This window comes from Chamaea fasciata, unplaced genomic scaffold (genome assembly GCF_029207755.1).
Source record: "Chamaea fasciata isolate MVZ Bird 193981 ecotype frontalis unplaced genomic scaffold, bChaFas1.0.hap1 SCAF_3, whole genome shotgun sequence".
Taxonomy (NCBI): Eukaryota; Metazoa; Chordata; class Aves; order Passeriformes; family Sylviidae; genus Chamaea; species Chamaea fasciata.
Window position 1 is genome coordinate 68,399,885 of NW_027094088.1, and position 20,918 is coordinate 68,420,802.

Here is a 20,918-nt window from a genome sequence, read left to right on the forward strand (position 1 = left end):
TGTTTTTTAGTTGAAGTATTTTACCTAACCAAAAAAAAAAGTTATAAAAGATAAGTCAGGTTGTACTAGGATTTTATGTCTGCTTGTTTTGCTAGTTTAGATATTGAGCCCAAATCTCAAAATTTAGCATGGTAATGTTCTGTGTAGGTGGTGTTCTCAAATGTAACTCATGAAAAATAAAATTCCATAGCCAATTTTTGCATTCCTGAAAATCCTCTTGAAATAAGGGATTTCAGCTACTCAAGACATTTTGTCTTACACTGTAGTTGTTGCCAAAGAGAAGCTTTTTCAGAAGTGTCTTCTGTTCTGCATTCTTCTCTAATCCATGAAATGCACTTGTACATTTTTACTTTGATTTTCCTTTCATGTAGTTACTTTTGATGTAACTGTTGTGGATGATGAATGTTAGAATTATGAAATAAATGCAAACTCCAGTAGGTCACATTTTAATGAACTGATACTGGCTTCTAATGCTATGAAAACTGTTTCTGTGGCTGTTTAACTCTGAGTGTGATTAACTATTTGCCAGCTCAGTTGATACAATTTCTTAAATAAGATGTTTAAAGTTTGGTTTGTTTCTTGACATTCAGAGTGTGAATTCCAGTCTTCTCAGCTCTAAAACTGTTTATCAAGTAAAAATTAATTTGAATTCTCGATAGCTAAACCAAATAGAATTGAGACCCATTTAGATTTTGCGTAAGGTGTGTGCTTGAAATTTTGGTTATAGCTGAATAATATAATACTTTTTCTGTAGTTTCTTAGTAATTTTGCTGTCAGCAAATGTCTGTGCTGTTGCTGACTGGCTGCTGCTCTTTTCTAGGACGCAGGATTTACTTGAAGCTTCTTTCTGTGCGCGTCTCCTTGCCCTGGTGGGGAGCTGCTCTTCTTTGGTGCCAGCTTTTGTAGTGCAATGGGAAAAGCTTGCAGTAGTAGTTAACCTTTTAGGGGACCTAAAAGTAATCTCTTCTATGTATCATAAGAGTGCCTGAGTGTATATTGCAAATGGTTTGATAAGTTTGAAAAAATGTTAGATCAAGCTGTTTTCTTGTTTATCTTATTTCAAGATTTTTTTTTCCTTCTGCAATGTGAAGTTTTGATTTTTATTTTTTCCCCTTTCTATAGAGGGATATGTATTCCTGTTCCTTTATATTCCTTTATAACTTGTAGCTTACTTAAGTGCTGTTCCCCACAGTTCTGCTCACTTCAGGGCTTTTCTTTTTGCTTCATTGGCAAAATACTGCATGCTAATCTCTCTCCCTTACTCTCACAGGTGGTGTACACGGGGACACTCAAGAAAGTATGCATAAAATGTTGAAATAGATGAACTAAAATATGTTAAATTTTTGGGGTGGCTCTTCTGAGTGGTCTGAAAAGTACCTATGTGGCTGTTCTGAAAGTGGTGAGTGCTCAGTCCAGCTGTGCCAGTGGAGGCAGTGGTGTCCCTGCCCAACCCTCTGTGGCACTGGGAGCGATGCTGGGTACCATGCACTCAGTGATGTGAGGGTGCTTCTCCACTGTGTCTGACCTGGCCCATGGCCCCAGTGCTGCCTTCGAGGTGCTAAAAGTGGACTGGAGTGCTACAGCAGAGGACCCCGTCCACTCCAGCCATCTGCTGCCTGGGTGATTATTTCCAGCTAAGACAGCATGGACTGTTAGAAACAGCAACATTTTAAACTTATACAGCTGTTCTTCTTGGTGCACATGATGTGGAACCCTTTTTTAATATTTCAGTAATTTTAATTTAGTTGAAACCTTAAACTAATGCAGAGGGTATGACTACATGAACAAGTTACAGCAAGGTAGTCTAGGGTGTGGATTTACTCTGCATTAGGTGTTCTGTAGTATCTGCCCACCTGCATGTTTTTATTCTGCAGAAAATGCATAGTTCTTTGATACCTCACTCCTTAATAGGGTGAGATAAAATTCTCCTGTTTACTATCATTAAAATGGGACAGCCATTTCATTAATTTCCAAGTGCTTTTCATTGTTTCTGAGAGTGATTTCAATAAAATGCAAGTGACTAAAATGTCAGTATATTACTCACAGTATGGCACTGGGTTTTTCTGACTGGTACCCATATACTGAGCTTGTAGAACAAAGCAGCCTTTTGGATACAGTCCTCCTACAGTGTGTGTTTAGGCTTCAGCATGCAAGAAGCACTTCAGTTTTAGAAAAAATTTTGTTCAGGATTGAAGGTGTGAGTGTCTCTTTTCATCTTATTAACTTTAGATTTCAAATTGTTAAATGTGTTGGATAGCTTTGGGATTTTTAACAGTAGGAACATTGCAGCCATTAAATCTTTATCAAAACTATTATCACCTCCAATAAAGCTTTCCTAGACTTTAAACCTGGTCCTAAGTTTGCCACTATTCTCAAAATTGATGTTGCAACTATAGAGAAGAATTTCATCTCACGAGCACAGGCTATACAAAACATGGGACAGACTAACAGGAAATATAAAGTGCTCTGATACTGTGTTGAAAGCCAGGGATTTTCTCAAAGGCATTTTGTTACACAGTAAACTTCTCAAAAGTAATAATCTGGCTTTGAGTAACGGGACTTGAGTGTCTAGCCTGTTTATGCCATTTGAAAAAAGAAAATAAATTTTTCCACGGGGAGTTTGTTTGCATTTTAAGCGCTTGATTTTTGTGAGAATGTCTAAAGACTTATTGGCAACATCAACAGTGAGGTAAATCTTAAGATTTGAGCACTAAAAACAAAAATGTTTTATCAAGTAATCTGAGACAAATTTGCTGTAGCAAGGACAGTTGTGTCTTACTTTAAAAGTGTGATATGTGTTTGGAGTTGTTTAATTTTTAAATAATAAAAATTAAAAAAATTAGGGCAGCTTGACCTGCCACTCTTTAACATGTGCTCGCGTTTTTGACGTGAATCACAAAATGTTTCTCAGGAATTGGCTGTGTCTCACAGCCATTGCATGTCTATGCAGGTTGTTTTCAATTTTTTAAAAGGGCTTAATTGTTGAATAGAAAAATATTATAATTAGTTCTGAACTACTTCAGATTTTGTTTTCGGCACGTAGAACCTCCTTCACAACTATTCTTTTGGGTTTTTTTCTTGACGCAAATCTTTCATTTGCTTCCAACTTCCTTCTCCTCTGCCCACGTTCCATATCTGTTGATCTGCCTTTTGCCACTTCTCTAACATTACTCATATAACCTTGACTCAGCTTTGACTTTCCTGAAATACTCCTCTATCTCATCTTCGCAATCTTAATTATTGCTCCTCCCTTTGGCCTTCGTAACTTTGAGTTCTGTGGCTGGTCCGGGTAGAATGCTGTGTTTCATAACTTGACCCCCATGCAGGAAAAGCTCACACATTCCAGGTGGAGTGACTCTCCTTTGGTTTAGGTTCTCATTAAAAGTACCACGCTCATACAAAAACTTTATGGACTCATTAAAACTTAGTCTCTAGATTCTGAATTCAGTAAACACTCCTTACTGTGGTGGTTTTGCCTCGGAAAAGATGTTGAGACTGACTTTTCCAAGGCTTTTCTTTCCCAAAACAGCTTTTCTGTGTTTCCCCACTCAAAATTATATGTACTAAATCTTCTTTCCTTATCTCTTCTAGCTTTTAGCTTCCATTAGTAGCTTTATGTGTGAATACGGTCATGTATGTTTAAATTGCTACAATCTGTAGTTCTGATATGTCTTAGTTTCTATGTAATTCTTCTAAAACATTTGGAGATCATTAGGAAAATAGTTTACAAAATAAAAAGGGGGTTTATCTATTTTGGGTTTGGCAGACTTTTTTAAAACAGCAAATAACTTTTTTGTCAGTACACTTAAAAAAAAAAAATGAGCTGTCCGGAAGCATTTGTGTTATTTATATTATCAGAAGTGTATGTATCAATGACTATAGGGTTTTTGGAGATGTCAGGCTGATCCCTTATCATAATTAATTAGATTGTGTGAACATGGAAAATCTTTAACTAGGGACTTCAGTCTAGAATCAGCTTTGTTTGACAATTGATTGAAAAAAAAAGTGAAAAAACTTTTAGTAGTTGATGCTATAAACTGTTTGCAGGCATTCTAAGTCAATAACTAATCGACCATTCTACATGGTATTAGATACAGCGTAGCACCTTCAATGTGTAAGAGGGATCTTGATGCTCCCTATAAAACTATTGTAAAACTGCTGCAAATAACTCCAGAGACATTAACAAGGCTTTATTTAAATGTTAATGTGTTAGGTTAAATTTTTCTGAGGTGACTGAATGATTTCTTTGTTTTGTGCTGTATGTGTCATTTGGAAAGAGCCTAATCTTCAAAAGTAGTTAACAGACTCACACATCTTGTCTTAAGCTTGCTTGTCTAAAATATTTAAGCATCACCTCTTAATATCCTGCCAAGAAATGCTTTTTGGTTTGCATTAATGAGGACAAGTAATACTAATACCTGATGTATTTGTTCATGAAAGCATGTCTTAGCATAATTGTCTTCTGATGCATTTTTATTAAGTAGTAAAATAGAAAATGCAGATTCTGGCAATATACTACAGAAATGAATTTTAAGAATTTGAGATGCTGTGTTGTAGCAGTATGTTACACTATATAAATATATTTAATGTACTTTCTTTCCCCCCCAAAAAAGCTCTTGTACACTTCTGAAGAAAGGAAATAAAGATACAGCTTGCTTTTTGTGTAACTTATTCTGGCCTAGTTGCGGTCACTGCTTCCTCAAAAACGGTATTTTCTTCTGTTAACACTCATAAATTGAGATGCTTTTAGGACAGAAGATTAGCATTTTGCTTTAGATACTGTGCAGCATTTAATAAACTGTAGTAATTTCCATTACATTTCAAGTCACTGTATCAAGTATGTTTAATACAAACACTCTTCTTTATCTTACTAGCTTATTTTAAATTTAAGGGCTGAAAAGCTTCCATACGTATTATGGAAGGCTAAATGGAATTCTTTTGCATCTGACAGAGTGTCATCACCTCAATCTTGTGCTGACTTCGTAAACACAGTAAAGATACTGAGTCAGGTGGATAAACTCACTGTCAATCTGAAGAGATTTCATCACTGATCTGCTGCACCTCAGTTTTCATTTCAGTTATCAGTGTAGTCTCTAACGTGAGGAACCTCTTACTCTGAGACTTGCAGGTCAGAGTCTAAGCATGTTTTCTTGAAGGAGATGTTACTGTGGCTGAGATGGGGAATACGAAATCAAAGCCCTTTATCTGCTCTACTTGCCTTGTGAGCACACTTTTACCAGTGGTATCCTGTGGTAAATATAAGCTATGTTCATGCCTTCATGAAAAGGAGCAAGTTGCTTAGTGCTTACTGCAAGATACCACATGATAAGAGCGTGCCCATGGCAGTTACCTGCGTGTTGGTGGAGGTGCTGACAGCTCCTGCTTTCATTTAGCCTAATTTGTTCATCCAGCTGCATGAATATCTAAGGCTGCTCCAAACGTGTTACTCTGCACGTGACAACGCCCGTAGCAAATACTAAGAATGTAACGTAACTGTTTAACGGATGTGTTTGTGAACAATTTTTAAGCAGGATCTCACTCACTTAAGCTGTGGAGAAGTATGCCATTGAAAACCTACTGCTTTTGGTTATTCAGGCAAATGTATGAGGGGTCCTGCCACTTCCCACTAGCGTGGAAGTCGAATGTGAGCTCTTTGGGGCCAGAATTTTTAGGTTCAACAACAGGTTGTCTAAAGTCTTGTGAAATTTTTGGCCCTCAAACGCCGTCTCATGGCTAGTAAGAGATTCATAGACTGAAAGGAGGGAGCAGTGTTACCAGCTCTGAAGCGATGGTGTTGTGGAGTTAGGAACCTTCCTCGCTCATGTCCAGCATACTTTGCCTCAGCATCTGCAGAATCTTTATTTTGAAATTTTGGAGGTGCTGATTTGAAATGAAAGGCTGCAGTTATTCTGTGGAAAGGCTCTTCTGAATAAGTAAGTGATGTTTTTCTGCATGAAAACCTGGAAACTGGATTTACAGGCAAACATACTCGTGCCCAAGGTGGCAGGGTACATAACTACTTAAAGCCTTTGCTTCCAGCTTGTCTTAGGCTGTGACTGTTGATACTAAAACACGAATTACGAATATCATTCTTTAAAATGAAACTGTTTGATTTTCAATATGGTTTTAAAAATATAAATATTTATCGAGCTGTGTAAATAATGTGGTATCTGAGAAAGGAATATATTTTTCTTTTCCAAGGCAAGAAAACTTAGCAATCTTGGACTACACATACAGTAGCTAAGTAACTGGATAAGTGCTCAAGAGTCTTAAAAGATAATTTGTGGTCTCCGTAATTTTTTAATTGGCATATTAAATCTTGACTTTAAATAGTTTTCCTTTTCTTCAACCAATTTCAGGTTTTCAGTCTCTGATTCAGAGCCTTTTTTTTCCCCCTGTTGCTTATACACCTTTCACAGCCTTCACCAGCTATTCCTGTGGCTGGAGGAAGCCTTCCTTGGTCTCTGTCCCTTGCTCCTCCCAGTTTCAATGTTTTATGTATCAGTCTTTGCTTGAAAGAACCTCTCTGGTTACCGTTCTCAAAGTTCTCTCCCTCTCGGAAACCAAAGCCCTGAGCTGTGCCTGTGCAGGTGCTGTGTCTTACACAGCGTGCACTGCTCTATTCACTCCTGTGTTTTGTTGCTGTCCTGGCCTTTCCCAGACCTGAGGTTTGCAAGGCAGGAGCTGCTTTTCGATATTTTAGATATTGTGCCCTTTGTGCAAGAAAGGCTGCGTGAACAAACAATAAAATACTTGAATTGGGTTGTTGTGTAGGCAGTGTTCACTCATGTTTGGAATAGCAGTATTCCAGATCTATGCCTTTCAGTTGTTTATGGTAATTTTGGAAAGTACATTCTGTATTGAAAGGGTTCGTGCTTGTTCCTGCCTGGCCTGTTAGAAAATTATTTTAATCGGTGAAAAACCTTCTTAAACACACATGACCTTTAATTTATGTGAATAATTGTTGTGATGAGATGCTCTCAAATTGTTTTGAGATGCTGATAATTCTGAATTAGTGTTGATTTAAGGGTTAGGTCTTCAATTCTTCGGGCACATCTAGACCACCTAGGCCTTTATTATTACACTGGATTTATGATTGGAGCTTATACTACAAAAGGAACACCATAAAAATTTGAATCCTAGCTGAACATTAAGCTCCTTTCCCTTGCATTTACTGATAAAATGAGAAAAAAGGGAATGCAGTATTATTCTGAATTTTAAGGGTGCATTTGTACTGAGAAACTTTACCAAGACGTCGTGAATGTAAACACATGCAGATGTGCTACTTAGTATCTCTTAATCTCATGTGTGTGTGGGAGTAATGGCAGGTAATGAATACATCTCAGGCTTCAGAAAACAAGTAGAAATACTATAACTTATGAATCCATCTACAAACACAGCCCTTGTTACCTCTTTCTGACTTTTTTTTTCTACAAGAGAAGAGCCAAAAAAGATTTCAGAGAATCATCCTATCTTGTTGGTACTTTACTAACTTTGTAATATCAAAGTCTAATACTGAATACTGCTATAGCATTATATCCAGAAATGTTTTGCTGTGTCTTCTGTGAGGTTCACTGCCTCATAAAATCTCATTGGTGCCTTTTCATCCACGGGAATTCTTGCAGCCCCAGCCATGACAGGGTGCCTTGAGCACACAAGCAGGTTGTTGGCTCAGGGGTGAGCACTGCAGCTACTCACGAACCCTGCATTAAGGAGTACAGTAATGGAGATGTGGGCTGCAGAGCCAGGACGGCTCTTGAGCTGGTGTGGGCATTCTGCTCTCCTATAATCTGGTTAATGTTGCAAAACAAGTGCTCTTCTGAATAACAGTGGAAGTGAGTATCATGTACATGTAGTTATAGCATGCCTGGCTGGCTGGCTGCATTTACTGGTTACTTGAAACTTCACAAGCTGCTTGTTCAGGTGAAGACACCTTCGGAAAACCTGCAGGAGAAAACTAGGAGCACAAGGCTTCTCTAACTTTGTTACAAGACTGTGTGTGAAATACAACTTTTACTGAAGAAGCTGGCCATTGATGCTTGTCGTCTTAAAAACCAGAGTCTTCATGAGCCTGAGGATCTCCCTAAAGTCAGGAAGCTGAGAAGAGAACTGACTGAGAGATAAAGAGAGATTTAATCTGACTCCTGAACAGGGTCATGGTGGTAAACTAGGAAAAAAGTTTCTGTTAGGATGGGTTTCAAAAGTTATGTTTTATTTAGCTTTGTTTGTAATGCATGTGTCAGCTGAACAGTGGTACTTTGTCTGCTTGCTTTGGGGTTTGTAGTTGCTTTTTTCCCACTGCAAGACACCTGAAGCTGTGGTGCCTCAAGTGATGCATGAGTAAATTGTCTAAACATGGTGACTGGATGGTGAGTTTGAGACCTTAAGGTCCAGAGGACTGTTAAATCCTACTCCGTATTGCTGTAGGCATAAGGCTTGTATTAGGGTGATAAAATTTCTCCTTGAAACCTGAAAACTGGTCTGGACAAACCATGAGGAAACAGGCTTAACCTAGCCCTGCAAATAGTGGAACTTGAGAGCTTACTTTAAGAAGATGCTTCAAGAAAGACTATATATTAGGATTTGGGTTACATTATAAATCACTGATCTAGATTGTTTCCACACAGAGAAGAAGGTTAATGCCACAGTATAACAGGCATTTGAATTACTCATGTAGGTACGGGTTAGTTTTAGTCTTTAGACTCAACATGAAGGAAGAAGGAGAGAAGAGGTGGGATTTCACTTTTTTATTCTTGCGATAATGAGCATAGAAAAACAGCATATGTGAAATGGATTGAAAATGTGGCTTGATGCTACAAAGTTACATATGTAATAAACTGACAAGAGCTAATAAAACTATATTAAATATTATTAGACATAAGCCTTTGTTTGTTAAAGTCCTGTAAAATTTAATGTTTTTATGGCTTTTCTAAATCTTGCTAAAAAAAAAAAAAAAAGTATTCCATAGTTGAGTCCCTTCAGCTATATTCCTATGTCCATATGCAGACAAAAAGGGACTCGTTAAGACCCACTCAACATGGAAGTAACCACTTCAGGTAATCATGCTACCTATTCTTTTCCTCCTTTGAAATTTTCATTAAAGGGCTTTTAATATTTCAACCTAATTCAGTCAATCTAAGCTATCCAAGCTGAAGCTTGTTTGTAATGAAAATGGGTTACATTTATATCTATTCATTTGGTACTATATTATTTATTGCAGTCAGAAAACCTTTGTTAATTATTTGACTCTACCAGGCTCTTGGGGTAATGGAGGTATTGGAGTTTTACTGCCAAAGATGCTTTGTGAAAGGCAATTAAGAAAATGTTTTATGATGGTGTCACCAGTCTCACTTTCATTGTTTTTATTTATTGTTTGATTGGATAGAGGCTTCATCCTCCTGTCCTAATAACCCTACTAAATCAACAGTTGTCAGAATACTGTATAAAACAAATACCCGCTTTTGGCCATGGTGGAATTTAGTGCTGCAACTGAAAGAATTACCAGTTATGGTGTCTAATTTTCATGCTGCTGTAGCAGAAACAAAGTAATGCAATGAACTCAAGGTAAGAATTGCATCATGTCATTTCCCCCTTTTCTTAAATTCTAGTCTAAAGCTTAGTACAGGCATAGGCTTTCTTATGTTAGTGTTCTGTCAGACTTACTGTCTCCTGGCTTTTGCCTTTAAGAAGGTAAAGAAAATAGTACTGTTTGTAATGTGCACACTTCCGTGTGCACATATCTTCTCAGTATTTTTGCCTTTGGATTATTATTCTGAGTAAGGATTACATGTGAAGAATGTGTAATGAGAACTTGATGTGCAGAGATACACAGTATTTTGGGGCATTTGGGATGTCTTTTGAAGGCCCAACAGAGGAAGAGTTTGATAGTGCTTTTATAGATCAAAATTTATTCCCTCTGGTTTTGGTTTTTGGGTTTTTTGGGGGGGTCTTTTTTGGTGTTTGTTTTTGGTTTTTGTAATATATTAAAAGCAGAACATTCTTCCATAGTATTCTTGAGGTGGGTCTTTCTTCTGTTCCCAGGCATGGTGGGCCTGCACATCTCACTGTTCAGAAATGGGGTAGCAGAGGTTGGATGATCTGTCTATCCTGTGCTATGCTTGGTGCTTCTAAAGAGTCCAGGCAAGCTATAAAGACAGGGCCCTAGATGGTTGCTGGGTAGCTTCATGGGAATTTTGCTGGAGCGTGTACTCCAATGTGTTGAAAATCCCAGGGACAATGTGAATTCACAAATTATTTGAACATTTGCTTTATGACCTTTTATTTTTCATTGAAAATTTATGGTCATATTTTTGTCTTTGTTTCTGCCTTCCCCCTTCTTTGTCCTTCTCAAGGTTGCATGTAACATTTTAAGTTCAAGTATGCTATTGCAGCACTAGTAACAGCAGAATGCTTTGGATAATGTTGCATAGCAACATAAAATTTAATTTGTGTCAAATGTTTTGGCATTCTCCTATTGTGACTTGCTTCATCCTTTTCTTTTTCACTTAAATTGCATTGCCATTGATTGGTGTGAAAGTATTGGTGCACTGGCACATTGTGAAGATTGTTTCAATCAAAGCAATTCCCAACATCCAGAATTGTCTGGAGTCTTCGTTTTCGTCGTGCACGAGTTTAATGCCCTGTCAGCCATAAGAAACCTGAAATGGTGTGTGAAAGGAAGACTGTTTCGTTTCTGAACTTGTATGCAGCCCAGAATTATATTCTTTTCTTGTGATTACTCTTATTTCATATTCCCCTTGTATGTACAGTCAGTTTTCCAATGACATAAGTGCAAGTATATTATCCACTGGTTAACCAGGGAATAGAGTTGGTGAATAGTCTTTTCCTGCTTCAACAATGGTCAAAGCACCTCGAGTTTATAAATTTTTTTTTTCTAGAAATTGCCTAAGGAACCATTGTTCCAAATGGATGTTGAAGCAGAATATTCTTACAAGGGATGTGGATGTTTTGGCCATTTCTGTGGAAGTCCTAGATAGAAGTGAGGGGAGTGAATTTAAACAAATAATGTCAGTAGATGTATATCCTTAATTACATCTCAAGAGAACATCTGACCTATGAAAAATCAAGTCAAACAGAGACACAAATATTCTAACCTAATGACTGATTTCATTGTGTTAATGGTGGTTACATAGGAGAGTAATGGAAGGAACAGCAACTTAATTAGAATGTACATCTGTGTGTGATTGTGTGATTTGGTTAAAATGAAGGTAGAAGTAGAAAATCTGTCTTTCCTTTTGGTAAAATACCTTTGTAGTCTAGAGACTGGACTTCCAGGCTGACGCTGTAGTTTCAGATATGTTTTTCTGATGTTAAACGTGTGGCTCTGGAGCTGCTCAGCCAAAGGTGCAGTAGGGTTGCTTACAGCAGGGTGACAGAGGTGGCTCTGTGAGCATCAGCTGTGCTACCACTGCAGCTCCGCAGCATGAGTGCTTTGAGGGGCCTTGAGCTGCAAGGGTTGTAGAAAAGGTGAAGCCTTCTTAAGGGGAATGCGGAAGGAGGAGCAGGGACAGATCCATGTTTTAACAAGAGATTTTGATTAGGTGATGGGAAACAATTTTTTTGTCAGACAGTGCCAGGTATTGCCCACCAGAAGGGCTTGGTAACCTCCAGTGTTGGAGACTTGCAGCTGCTTTGGTCATGATATTGAGCAGTCTGATGCAGCTTCAGTTTTGTCTCTGTTTTGAGCTGCAAGATGTCCAGATGACCTCCTGAGGTCCTATCCAGCTCAAAGCATTGTATCATTTTGATTTATCCTCCAGATTCTTGGGCTGTTTAAATCAGTCTATAATGAAGCTTGTGTAGTGACATCTTTGCTTTTGTTGAAGGCTAGATCACCTTAAGCTTAATTCATGGACTTCTTTTTTTAAATATATGCAGATCTATGGTTGCACTATGGCCAAAGTTTGGGGTTTTTTCTCCTTTCCTTTACCTTTGCTTTTTGTACCAAGTTTTCTAAGAGCATATAAACATGAAAAGATCTCTTTGCTAACTAGCTTCCGTATGCAAACAGCACATTTCCCCTTTCAGCACATAATGAATACAAGCAAGGAATGTGTTTAGCGAAAACCTTTACCTAAGGCATTCCAAAGAAATATTTCAGGTATCTTCTGTACAGGTTGTTCCTACTCTTAGTAATATGTTTTACCATCAGTCTCAGGTAAATTCTGCTAATGTAGTTTCTATTAGAATTCATGATAGCTGGACTTAAATGGCCATTTCGACCATATTAGTTCAGCTGCTATGAAATATGTGAGTCACTACCATAATCTGACAGCATGGTTTGTGACTGAATATGCAGTTTCCATATCTCAGAATCCTGCAGGAATGTTTTTTTTTCTCTCGAAGAGTGGCACATGCTTCCATTTCTTTATCAGTTCTGTAGACATTTAATTTTAAAATTATTTTATAAAGACCAAGAGTGGAGATAAAAAGTTACTGTGCATTTTTTAAATGTTTCTGTTGTTACTAATATTCCTCTAATGGTAATAAAATGAATTTTGGGAATTTATAAAAGACACAGTCTGGTGACACTTGTGAAATTGTAAAATTTTGTGTACTATTTTATGGTGGTTTGACTTGGGCTGGGTGCCTGGTGCCCACCAAAGCCCCCTCAACCGGACAGAGGAGAGAAAATTGGAAAAAAAAAAGCTGAAGGCGTGAGAGAAGGACAGGGAGAGATCACTCACCAGTTGCCATCACAGGCAAACCAGACTTCAGGAAATTAGTTGAATTAGTTCCCAATCAAAATCAGAGCTGGATTATGAGAAGTAAAACAAGTCCTAAAACCACATTCCTCCCCATCCCTCCCTCCTGCCTGGGATTAACTTTATTCCCGATTCTCTACCTCCTCCACACACTCAGTAGCACAGGGAGATAGGGAATGGGGTTAGCAATGAGTTAATCCCATGTTGGTTCTGCCACTGCTTCCTCCTCATGGAAGGGAGTCTTTCCTCTGCTCCACTGCTGTGGGGAGCGTTCCTCCCACAGGGGAGACTCCTCCATGAACTTCTTAGAGGAGTCTTTCCCATGGGTTTCAGTTCTTCACAGACTGCTCCAGCATTGGGTGGGTTGTTTTTTTTGTTTTGTTTTGGTTTGGTTTGTTTTTGTTTTTTGTTTTGTTTTGATGAAGTGCAGTGCTTCAGGAACAGGCTGCTCCAGCATGGGTCCCCCATGGGATCACAAGTCCTGCGTCACAATTGTCTTTTGGGCATCTACCTGCTCCAGCATGGGCTTCTCCACAGGCCATGGGTGGATCTCTGCTCCACTGTGAATCACCATGGGCCTCGGGGACAACATGCTTCACCATGGTCTGTACCACAGGTTGCAGGAGAATTTTGGCTCCAGAGACTGGAGCACCTCCTGTCCCTCCTTCACTAATCTTGGTGTCTCTAGGGTTTCTCTCATATATTCCCACTCTTCTCTACTCTGACTTCAATTACTTCTGTGCAATAACTCTTTTCCTTTTAAAATCTTTTATCCCAGAGGCACAAGCACTCTGCTTGATGGGATAAAAGTACTCTTTGTTTCCTGTATAGTATTTTTCTTACTTAATGTGTTTACCTCTTATTTTTTTCCTCTTTTTCAAATTTAAATAAGATTTGAGTTCAGATCTATAATTTCAAAGCATTTTGTATGCCTTGTGATTTTGCTGACTCTTTAGATCATGTGCTGTAGCTTTATGTTTGGCCTTTTAATAATTTGATAATATCCGAATTAGTACATTATTGATTCAAATGAAATGATAAATATCTTCATGGGATTTGTTAATGATATTACTTTGCAAGGTCAATCATTTCAACAGAATAGAGAAATAGTGGAAGAAAATTGTATGGATTACAAATCTAGGCCAAAAATGTAATGAAATATGGTTGGGTTTTTGTAACATTAATGAAAACAACTGATAAAAACAAAGCTGAAAGTGATGCTATGTAATAAGATAGTGACTGTTATATGAGTTTGCAGTGTGTAAGGCTAAAGAGAAGCAGATATGAAGATACTTTACTCTATATGGTATACTTCCGTCTAGTGCTTCAGTATCAGAAAAATGTTGACCATACAGTTTTCTAAAAAAAGAGAAGTGGGGATAACAATTTTCCTAGTTGCATTTCAATAAGCAGAAGTATTTTAAATGGAAATGGTAATGATTTGGAGGTTTGCAGTGCATAATAAAATCTTTAAAAACCTTTCATTTTTTAAATTAAATTTAATTAGCTCAATCATTATCAACAGTGTTAGTGCCTGTGTGACAGTTTATTGATCTGAGCATAAAGTCTGGGTTTGAACAGTGTTGGTTTAAGGCAGGGAAGTGTCTACATTTCCTTACAGCTGAGAAGAACAAAAGCTTTGTTAGCAAATTTCTGTGAACAATTAGCATCTCCCTCTTACTCTTGAACTGAGAGACTCGTGGTCTTTGGAGTAGTGCCTGCAGAGTGGAGCACTGCCATCTCACTGAGGACCTTTGTCATTTGGAAGCAGCATGCTAAAAGCTGAGACAAAACCATTATTGCTCTCCTTTTGCTTTTGAAATGAAAGTATCTCTATGTATCAACGCTGTGCTCTTTACAATTGTTTTTTTAAGTAATGGAGACTTGAAAAGACCTCATCACAAGGCAGTGTCAGTAACTGTGGGGAGAGCTTTTATCTGTAAGGCTTGCGATCTCTTTTACAATAGAAACCTCCTAATTTGAGATTATTCTTTGTCCAGTGCCACATTCCAAAAGGGAAACACATTTGTTTGGATGTAAACAATAAAGAATGGTGTACGGAAAGTAATATATCCCTATGGACATTTTCTCACAGGACTGTAATTCGGCACCAAATCTCTTATGAATTGTGTCACTGCTGTACTTAAAGCGATAACAACAACCATTAAAACTGAGGTATTGCCATCTATTGTTAGGTTGTTGTTCCTGTTTTGGACTGTTATACTCTTTTAATACATTGGTTTCTTTTCTTTCAACCTTTCTTGTGTTTTACTGTCTAAATATTAAAATTAGAAATGTATCTTCAGATGGATGTCTGTATGAGTCCCAGTCATGACACTTCTAGTATTTGTGAAAACACACTTATTAGTCCACCATTTTAATTTCTCTCCCACCAAGATTTTTTAATTGCCTTATTCCTTCTCCTCCACCAATGTAGAAAAGTAAATGTTACTATCCATGCTTATTACTTGTAAAGAACCTATTGTAAAGACTCGTAAAGAATCATCGTCATCTTCATCCCTTTTTGCAAAAGTTTCAGGTTTTTGCTTCAGTTGTTTGTTGCTGTTGACCTTGCTCTTTTTGCAAATGTTTTTCAGACAGTCAAACCTCAACTGAATTTCTCAGCAGGGATTTGCCTGTTCATTTTTATATCTTATATTAAATGCGAGACTCCTAATTCTTACTGTTTCTGTTGTTTCTATAGCAACTAGATAGGGGGAGATGCAGTAGCATCACTTTGCTTCCCAGCTGGTGTTTGTGTTCTCAGCAAGGGGGGAGAGTATGAGGAAAAATAGAGTATTAATTAGGATGTAACTGGTTGAAAAGTACACTCCTTGCTGGGTTGCCTCACCCTTTACTCTAGAGAAGCTAGCTAATGATTTTAAGCTGGGCTTCTCAAACTTTATTGAAATTATGTCCTCTCGGATAGAGACATGGTTTACTCTAAGTATGTGCCAGCTTTTGACCTTTTAGCTGCTGCTTGGTTCTTGATGGTTCCTTCCAGCTAAAACCCTGTTTTCTTCATCAAATAGCTTGCAGTAGGATTTGTGTCAGGAACTAGACTGGTGCTTATGACTTATATATAGCCTGAACATATATGAAGTGTGGGGATTTTTAATTCCTGCTTTTTAATCTGATTTTTGCAGCTGTCCAGTAACTATAGTATACTTGACTGTAGTTTTATTGTCAACCAAGTGACTACCTTGGAGTAAAATGTTTTGATTTGAATTTAATTAAATGCTACATTTCTAGAGATTACTAAGAACTAAGGTAGAACCAACATGTTCTACCTTCTCCAAGAAGCAGAGGTTGTTTGAATTCTCCTTTAGTAGTCCTTTCTCTTACCTCATGATGGAAATCTTCATAACATAGTTTCCTGAGGATCTCTGATGCCAAATTGCTCCCTCTGAAGTAAACCAAAATCTTTCCTTCATACTTGAGCACCTGAAGTTCTGCTGCTCTGCCATGGTGCCTTTTGTTTAGCCAACCACTACTGCTCTATGAGGGTTGTGTTTCACCATGGTACGTGCATTGTGAAGACTCCGGGGAGAGTTTTACAATATTCTAGCCATTATTATATGAAACAACTACAGAATATTTGACCTATATTTTAAGCTCCTCTGAAGCTCTTTATTTTTATTAAATAAAAGTTCATGGGTACAGAAACTGCATATCATATATTGCATCTCAAGAAGATGGGTGCCATCAGGTTTGGTGTATATACATTGAAAAGCCCTTCCTAGCCAGAGCAGCTCTGATGAGCAAGAGGAACTCAGGCAGTGCTATTTAGTAGATAATCAAGTGGTTAATTCGCTCATGTGGGAAATAAGAAGTTGAGATGTAGGCTTCTTGTTACTTAAGGAGCAGGTTCAAACCAGGACTTCTCACCTCAAAGGAAGGTGCCACGATGCAAGATGTTGCTGACACAGTGGGGATCCTGCAGGCATCAGGTTGCCATCCATGAAATTCCTGCTGTCTTCACTCTGGTGGTGGTGCCTTAGGAGATGCTCTTGCTCTTTTGGAAATAAGTTTTTAATTGTTTCCCATTTTGTTCCTTCCCTGTTTCCCCTGCCCCTGACTCTGTCAGAGGGGTTCACAAGAGCTAATGAACATGACATCTGCTAAGTTTATAAATCAGTTTGTTTCTCTGCCGGCTGCCTAAACAGGGTTCTGATCCTCAGTGGATTACATATTAGAACAGATTTAAATTTTAATCAGAACAATATCTCTTCAAAACATTCTGGCTTTAAAAATACATACATGGACAACTCTCTTGCTTCCATAGGTTCTAACCTAGTGTATCTCCTGTATTCATGGGACCACTAAGTCTTCTAGGGCTTGGGAAGTCTTTCTGAGGCTGAGGGTGCTGGGGCTATTCAATCTCAAGAAGAGAAGGCTCTTATCAGTGGGGTCTTATCAATGTCTATATGTGCCTGATAAGTGTGAATAAAGAAAACTGAGCCAGACTCCTTGCAGAGCTATCCAGTGGTAGAACAGGAGGCAGTAGATGTAAATATAGTGTATTGATAAACCTTTTTTGCTGTGAGAGTGGTCAAACACTGGGAGAGTTTCAGAGAGAGGCAGTGAAGTCTCCATCTGTGGAGAAGTTTAAATCCCAACTTGGCTCAGGCCTGAGCAATCTGCTGTAATTAACCCTGCTTTGAGACTTGATCCCGAGAGGTTCTTTCCAACCTGAAATATTCTGTGAATATTGTGGATTATGTCAGCAGATAAAATAGTTGGGAGCTTTTTTTCTGTGAAGAAATTGCTGCTTGGAGAATTGTCAGAGATAAATGATGGTTTTTGAGATGTTTTGAAAATCCTTTCTGCTTAGATTTTAATTTTTATCTTAGTAAATTTTCTGAAGTTTTAATGTTTATTTCTTACAACCTAATTTTTTTATTAGAAACAACCTGTCCTATAAATCACTGCAGTAACAACATTATCAGCTTGCTTCACTTGACAAATAGATGCATTTTTATAGTGCTTAAAATCAAATCATGAATGTAAAGGTCTGTTGAAGTATTCTTGATTCATAGAATCGTTAAGATTGGAAAATCCCTCTAAGATCAAGTCCAACCATTAAACTCACACCACCATGTCTAGAACTAAATCATGCCCTTAAGTGGCAAATCCTCGTTGTTTTGAACACTTCCAGGGATGGTCGTTCTACCAATTTCTTGTTCCAATGCCTGTTCCAATGCCTGCAGCTGCAGCTTTCCAGCCACTTTTCTGCAGCCTGCAGCACTGCATTGGGATTGTTGTGACCCAAGGGCAAGACCCAACACTTTGCCTTGTCGAACCTCATACAGTTGGCTTTGGTGCATCAAACCAGCAAGCTCATCATACTTGACTCTGAATCAAAGTTGCTAGACGAAAGTTTAGGAAGAATTTCATCAAGAAAACTGGAGTTTTGCTCCCTTGGTTAGGACAATTGTATCCATATGATTTCTAATAGAGGCAAAATGTAGTATGAACTTGCATGCATCTCTTGCCGCCTGGTTACTGAATATGCAGAAAGTGATTATTCTGTTCTCTGGAATATTCAATTCAGAGTAATACATAATTGTACAGAGTTCAACAATTGCCTTGAGGTGTTGATTTTATTATCATTAAATATTAGCTAAGAGCAAGCATCATCTTTCTCTTTCCTAGATTTGCTTGTGTTTGCTCAAGGTCCATTGAAATCCCTCCAAGAAGGGAGTGTATATTGCCTCTTGAATGGCTCCAGTATATGTTGGGGAATTAAAAGTCAGTGATGGTGTTGAGAATTGCAGACTAAAAATGGAAGAATAAAAGAGGCATCTGGAAAGAGAGGCACTGGTTGGAGCCAGGGAGGAAACAATGTTAGCACTGGGTGTGGGGTGGGAAGAACAGCTTCCAGGGGGAAGGAGAAAAAATAGGTGAAGTAGGGTGCTTTTTTTGTTTCTTTGCTTTTTCAAAAATGCTAAAGATGTGTAATTTTGAGCCAAATTAGTAACCCTAGTTTGATTGTCTAATTTCAGGTAAATAGTGGCAAGGAACTGAAAGTGCGATTCTGACATTGGTTTTCTGGACATCTCTTTCAGATTCTTGAACAAATCCTGCTTGAACAGACCCCTCTGCAGGCATTAAGGATTTAAATATAATTATTGTTTGGATGAACATTCCAAAATTCTGCTTTGAAGCTTTGTTATGCATCTCTTCATTCAAATCTCTTAATGTTTTCAATCTTATTTACTTTTTTACAGCTGTTAACACAATAGAGCAAAAGCTTCCAAGGAATGACTATTGATGTCTGAGGGAACCTAGATCCTAATTGCAGAACAATTGCTGTGATGTCATGTGCAGATTTTATGTGGTGTTCACAAACAGCTGGTTGCAAACAAGTAGATTGCAAAAAATGCCTATAAAGGTTTTGTTCTACTTGTAAAGCTGCTGTCTGCACTATCAAAAGCTTTTGGGACGTAGCTGTGTTTGAATACTCCTGTTTCAAGAGAATTCTCATAGCATGAAATCAAATTTGTGGGAAAAAAGTGCTTTTGCCCGTGTGATTTTTATCATTCGTACGCTAAAAACAAGCACGACTCTAAAAATACAGTTACATAGGATGAAAACAAAAGTGACTCTCAACTATGTATTTGCATATCAAGATTTGGCATCACTTTAAATAAGTTATACCAGCAAGTGTTCTTGCCAGATTATTGATGTGTAGCATAAAAGTTAGCCTAATATAAAACTTTCCTCTAGAAGAAAATCTCTCCAGTGAATATAATTATTCTAGTAACAATAGAAATGCACATTTAGTTAAAGATGGCATTTCTCACTGTGAAATGTCCAAGTATATTTCTGTTTTCCAATTGTGAAATTAGTAACTCGAGATAAAAACTAAATGTCAGCAAGATAAAGGTATGGTAATTTTAAATTTCTAAGGATATTTCTAGAAATGTTTCCGTTATAAAATAAATGTATGTAATTTTTTTATTCCCAGAAATAATCATCAAAGGCTGATCAGCTAAAATTTCTGCTTTTGTTTTCCAGAAACCAGCAAACATTCTGGTAATGGGTGAAGGTCCCGAAAGAGGAAGAGTCAAAATAGGTAAACTTTTTGGGAAAATTTAATTGTACAGCTAAGAGATTACTATAATAAAACATGCATCTTCTGTGTAAGATAGAAACAGATCTTCAGTATTCTTTAAGTGTATGTATCTACAACCTCTAGTTCAGTTTTAAATCTCATTCACAGAGTTTACAGACTTAAGAAATTCCAAATAAATTTTTAGACATTTCTAAACTTGCCAAGGGTATTGGATGAGACATAGGAGCATTTGTATGAAATAAAAAAGTATTAAGCACAGAGAACAGTGGCGATGATCAGGGTTCTTTTGACTTCTACTATGATTAGTTAGCATAAGGTAGCATTGTTACTTATAAATTGTGTTTGGGTTTTTTTATTATTTTTATATAAATAACATTACTGCACATGTTTGTAGAGATCCAAAGGTTTGTTATGCAAAAGTTATTTGGTGTCAAGCTGAGCAACACACATAGCTGTGATGGTCCTTATCCAATATCTTTATTACCTTCTCAGCTTTAGTGGTGCGGATATTACCTTCTTAAAATAAATCATGTGGCAATACTCAAGTTTGTGTAAAAGAAAAGTTTCAGATTTGAATTGGGTTTAAAGTGTGTGGGTTTGATGGTACACCAAATTTTGTGATTTCCCATCTAGCATTTATTACTGTTACTTACCAGACTCATTCTAAGGAGAATTTTTGATTTCTATAGAATGAATGCGTAAAATACACCTCCATAACAGCGCACGCTGTCTGAATCTGGAGCTCATTCCTCCAAATCATGTAGGAGGGATGCCTTGCAAAATAGTGCAGAACAATCTACACTGCAGTCATTTTCGTTTTGCACTTTGGGTAAATGCATAGCAGTCACAAGGACTCACAGTTTTGTAAGCATGTATAAAAATAAAGGAGAAAATGTACATTAGAGACCTACTACTGTTGACTTCAGTTAACCAAGTTTCTGTTACAGTTTTAAAAAATGAACAGGCATCTGTGTTATGTAAAGTTTTACAATACCATGATGAAAACATATCCTTCACAATCTTAGGAGTGAAGTAAGTAGAATTTAGCCATGGAAAAATTTGGTCTAGTATTGTTGTAAGTAGTTTTTGTTTTGTTAGAAACTTTGATTTGTAAT

The 20,918-nt window shown here is 37.6% G+C and overlaps 1 protein-coding gene across 1 annotated transcript in view; it reads left to right on the forward strand.

Moving 5' to 3' along the window:
* Positions 1-20,918, forward strand: part of CDK19 (cyclin dependent kinase 19) — a 121,700-nt gene that overhangs the window by 67,027 nt on the left and 33,755 nt on the right. The window contains exon 5 of the mRNA XM_066179416.1: positions 19,746-19,803. Coding sequence (XP_066035513.1) covers positions 19,746-19,803 — 58 coding nt within the window. The remainder of the gene's footprint in view (positions 1-19,745; positions 19,804-20,918) is intronic.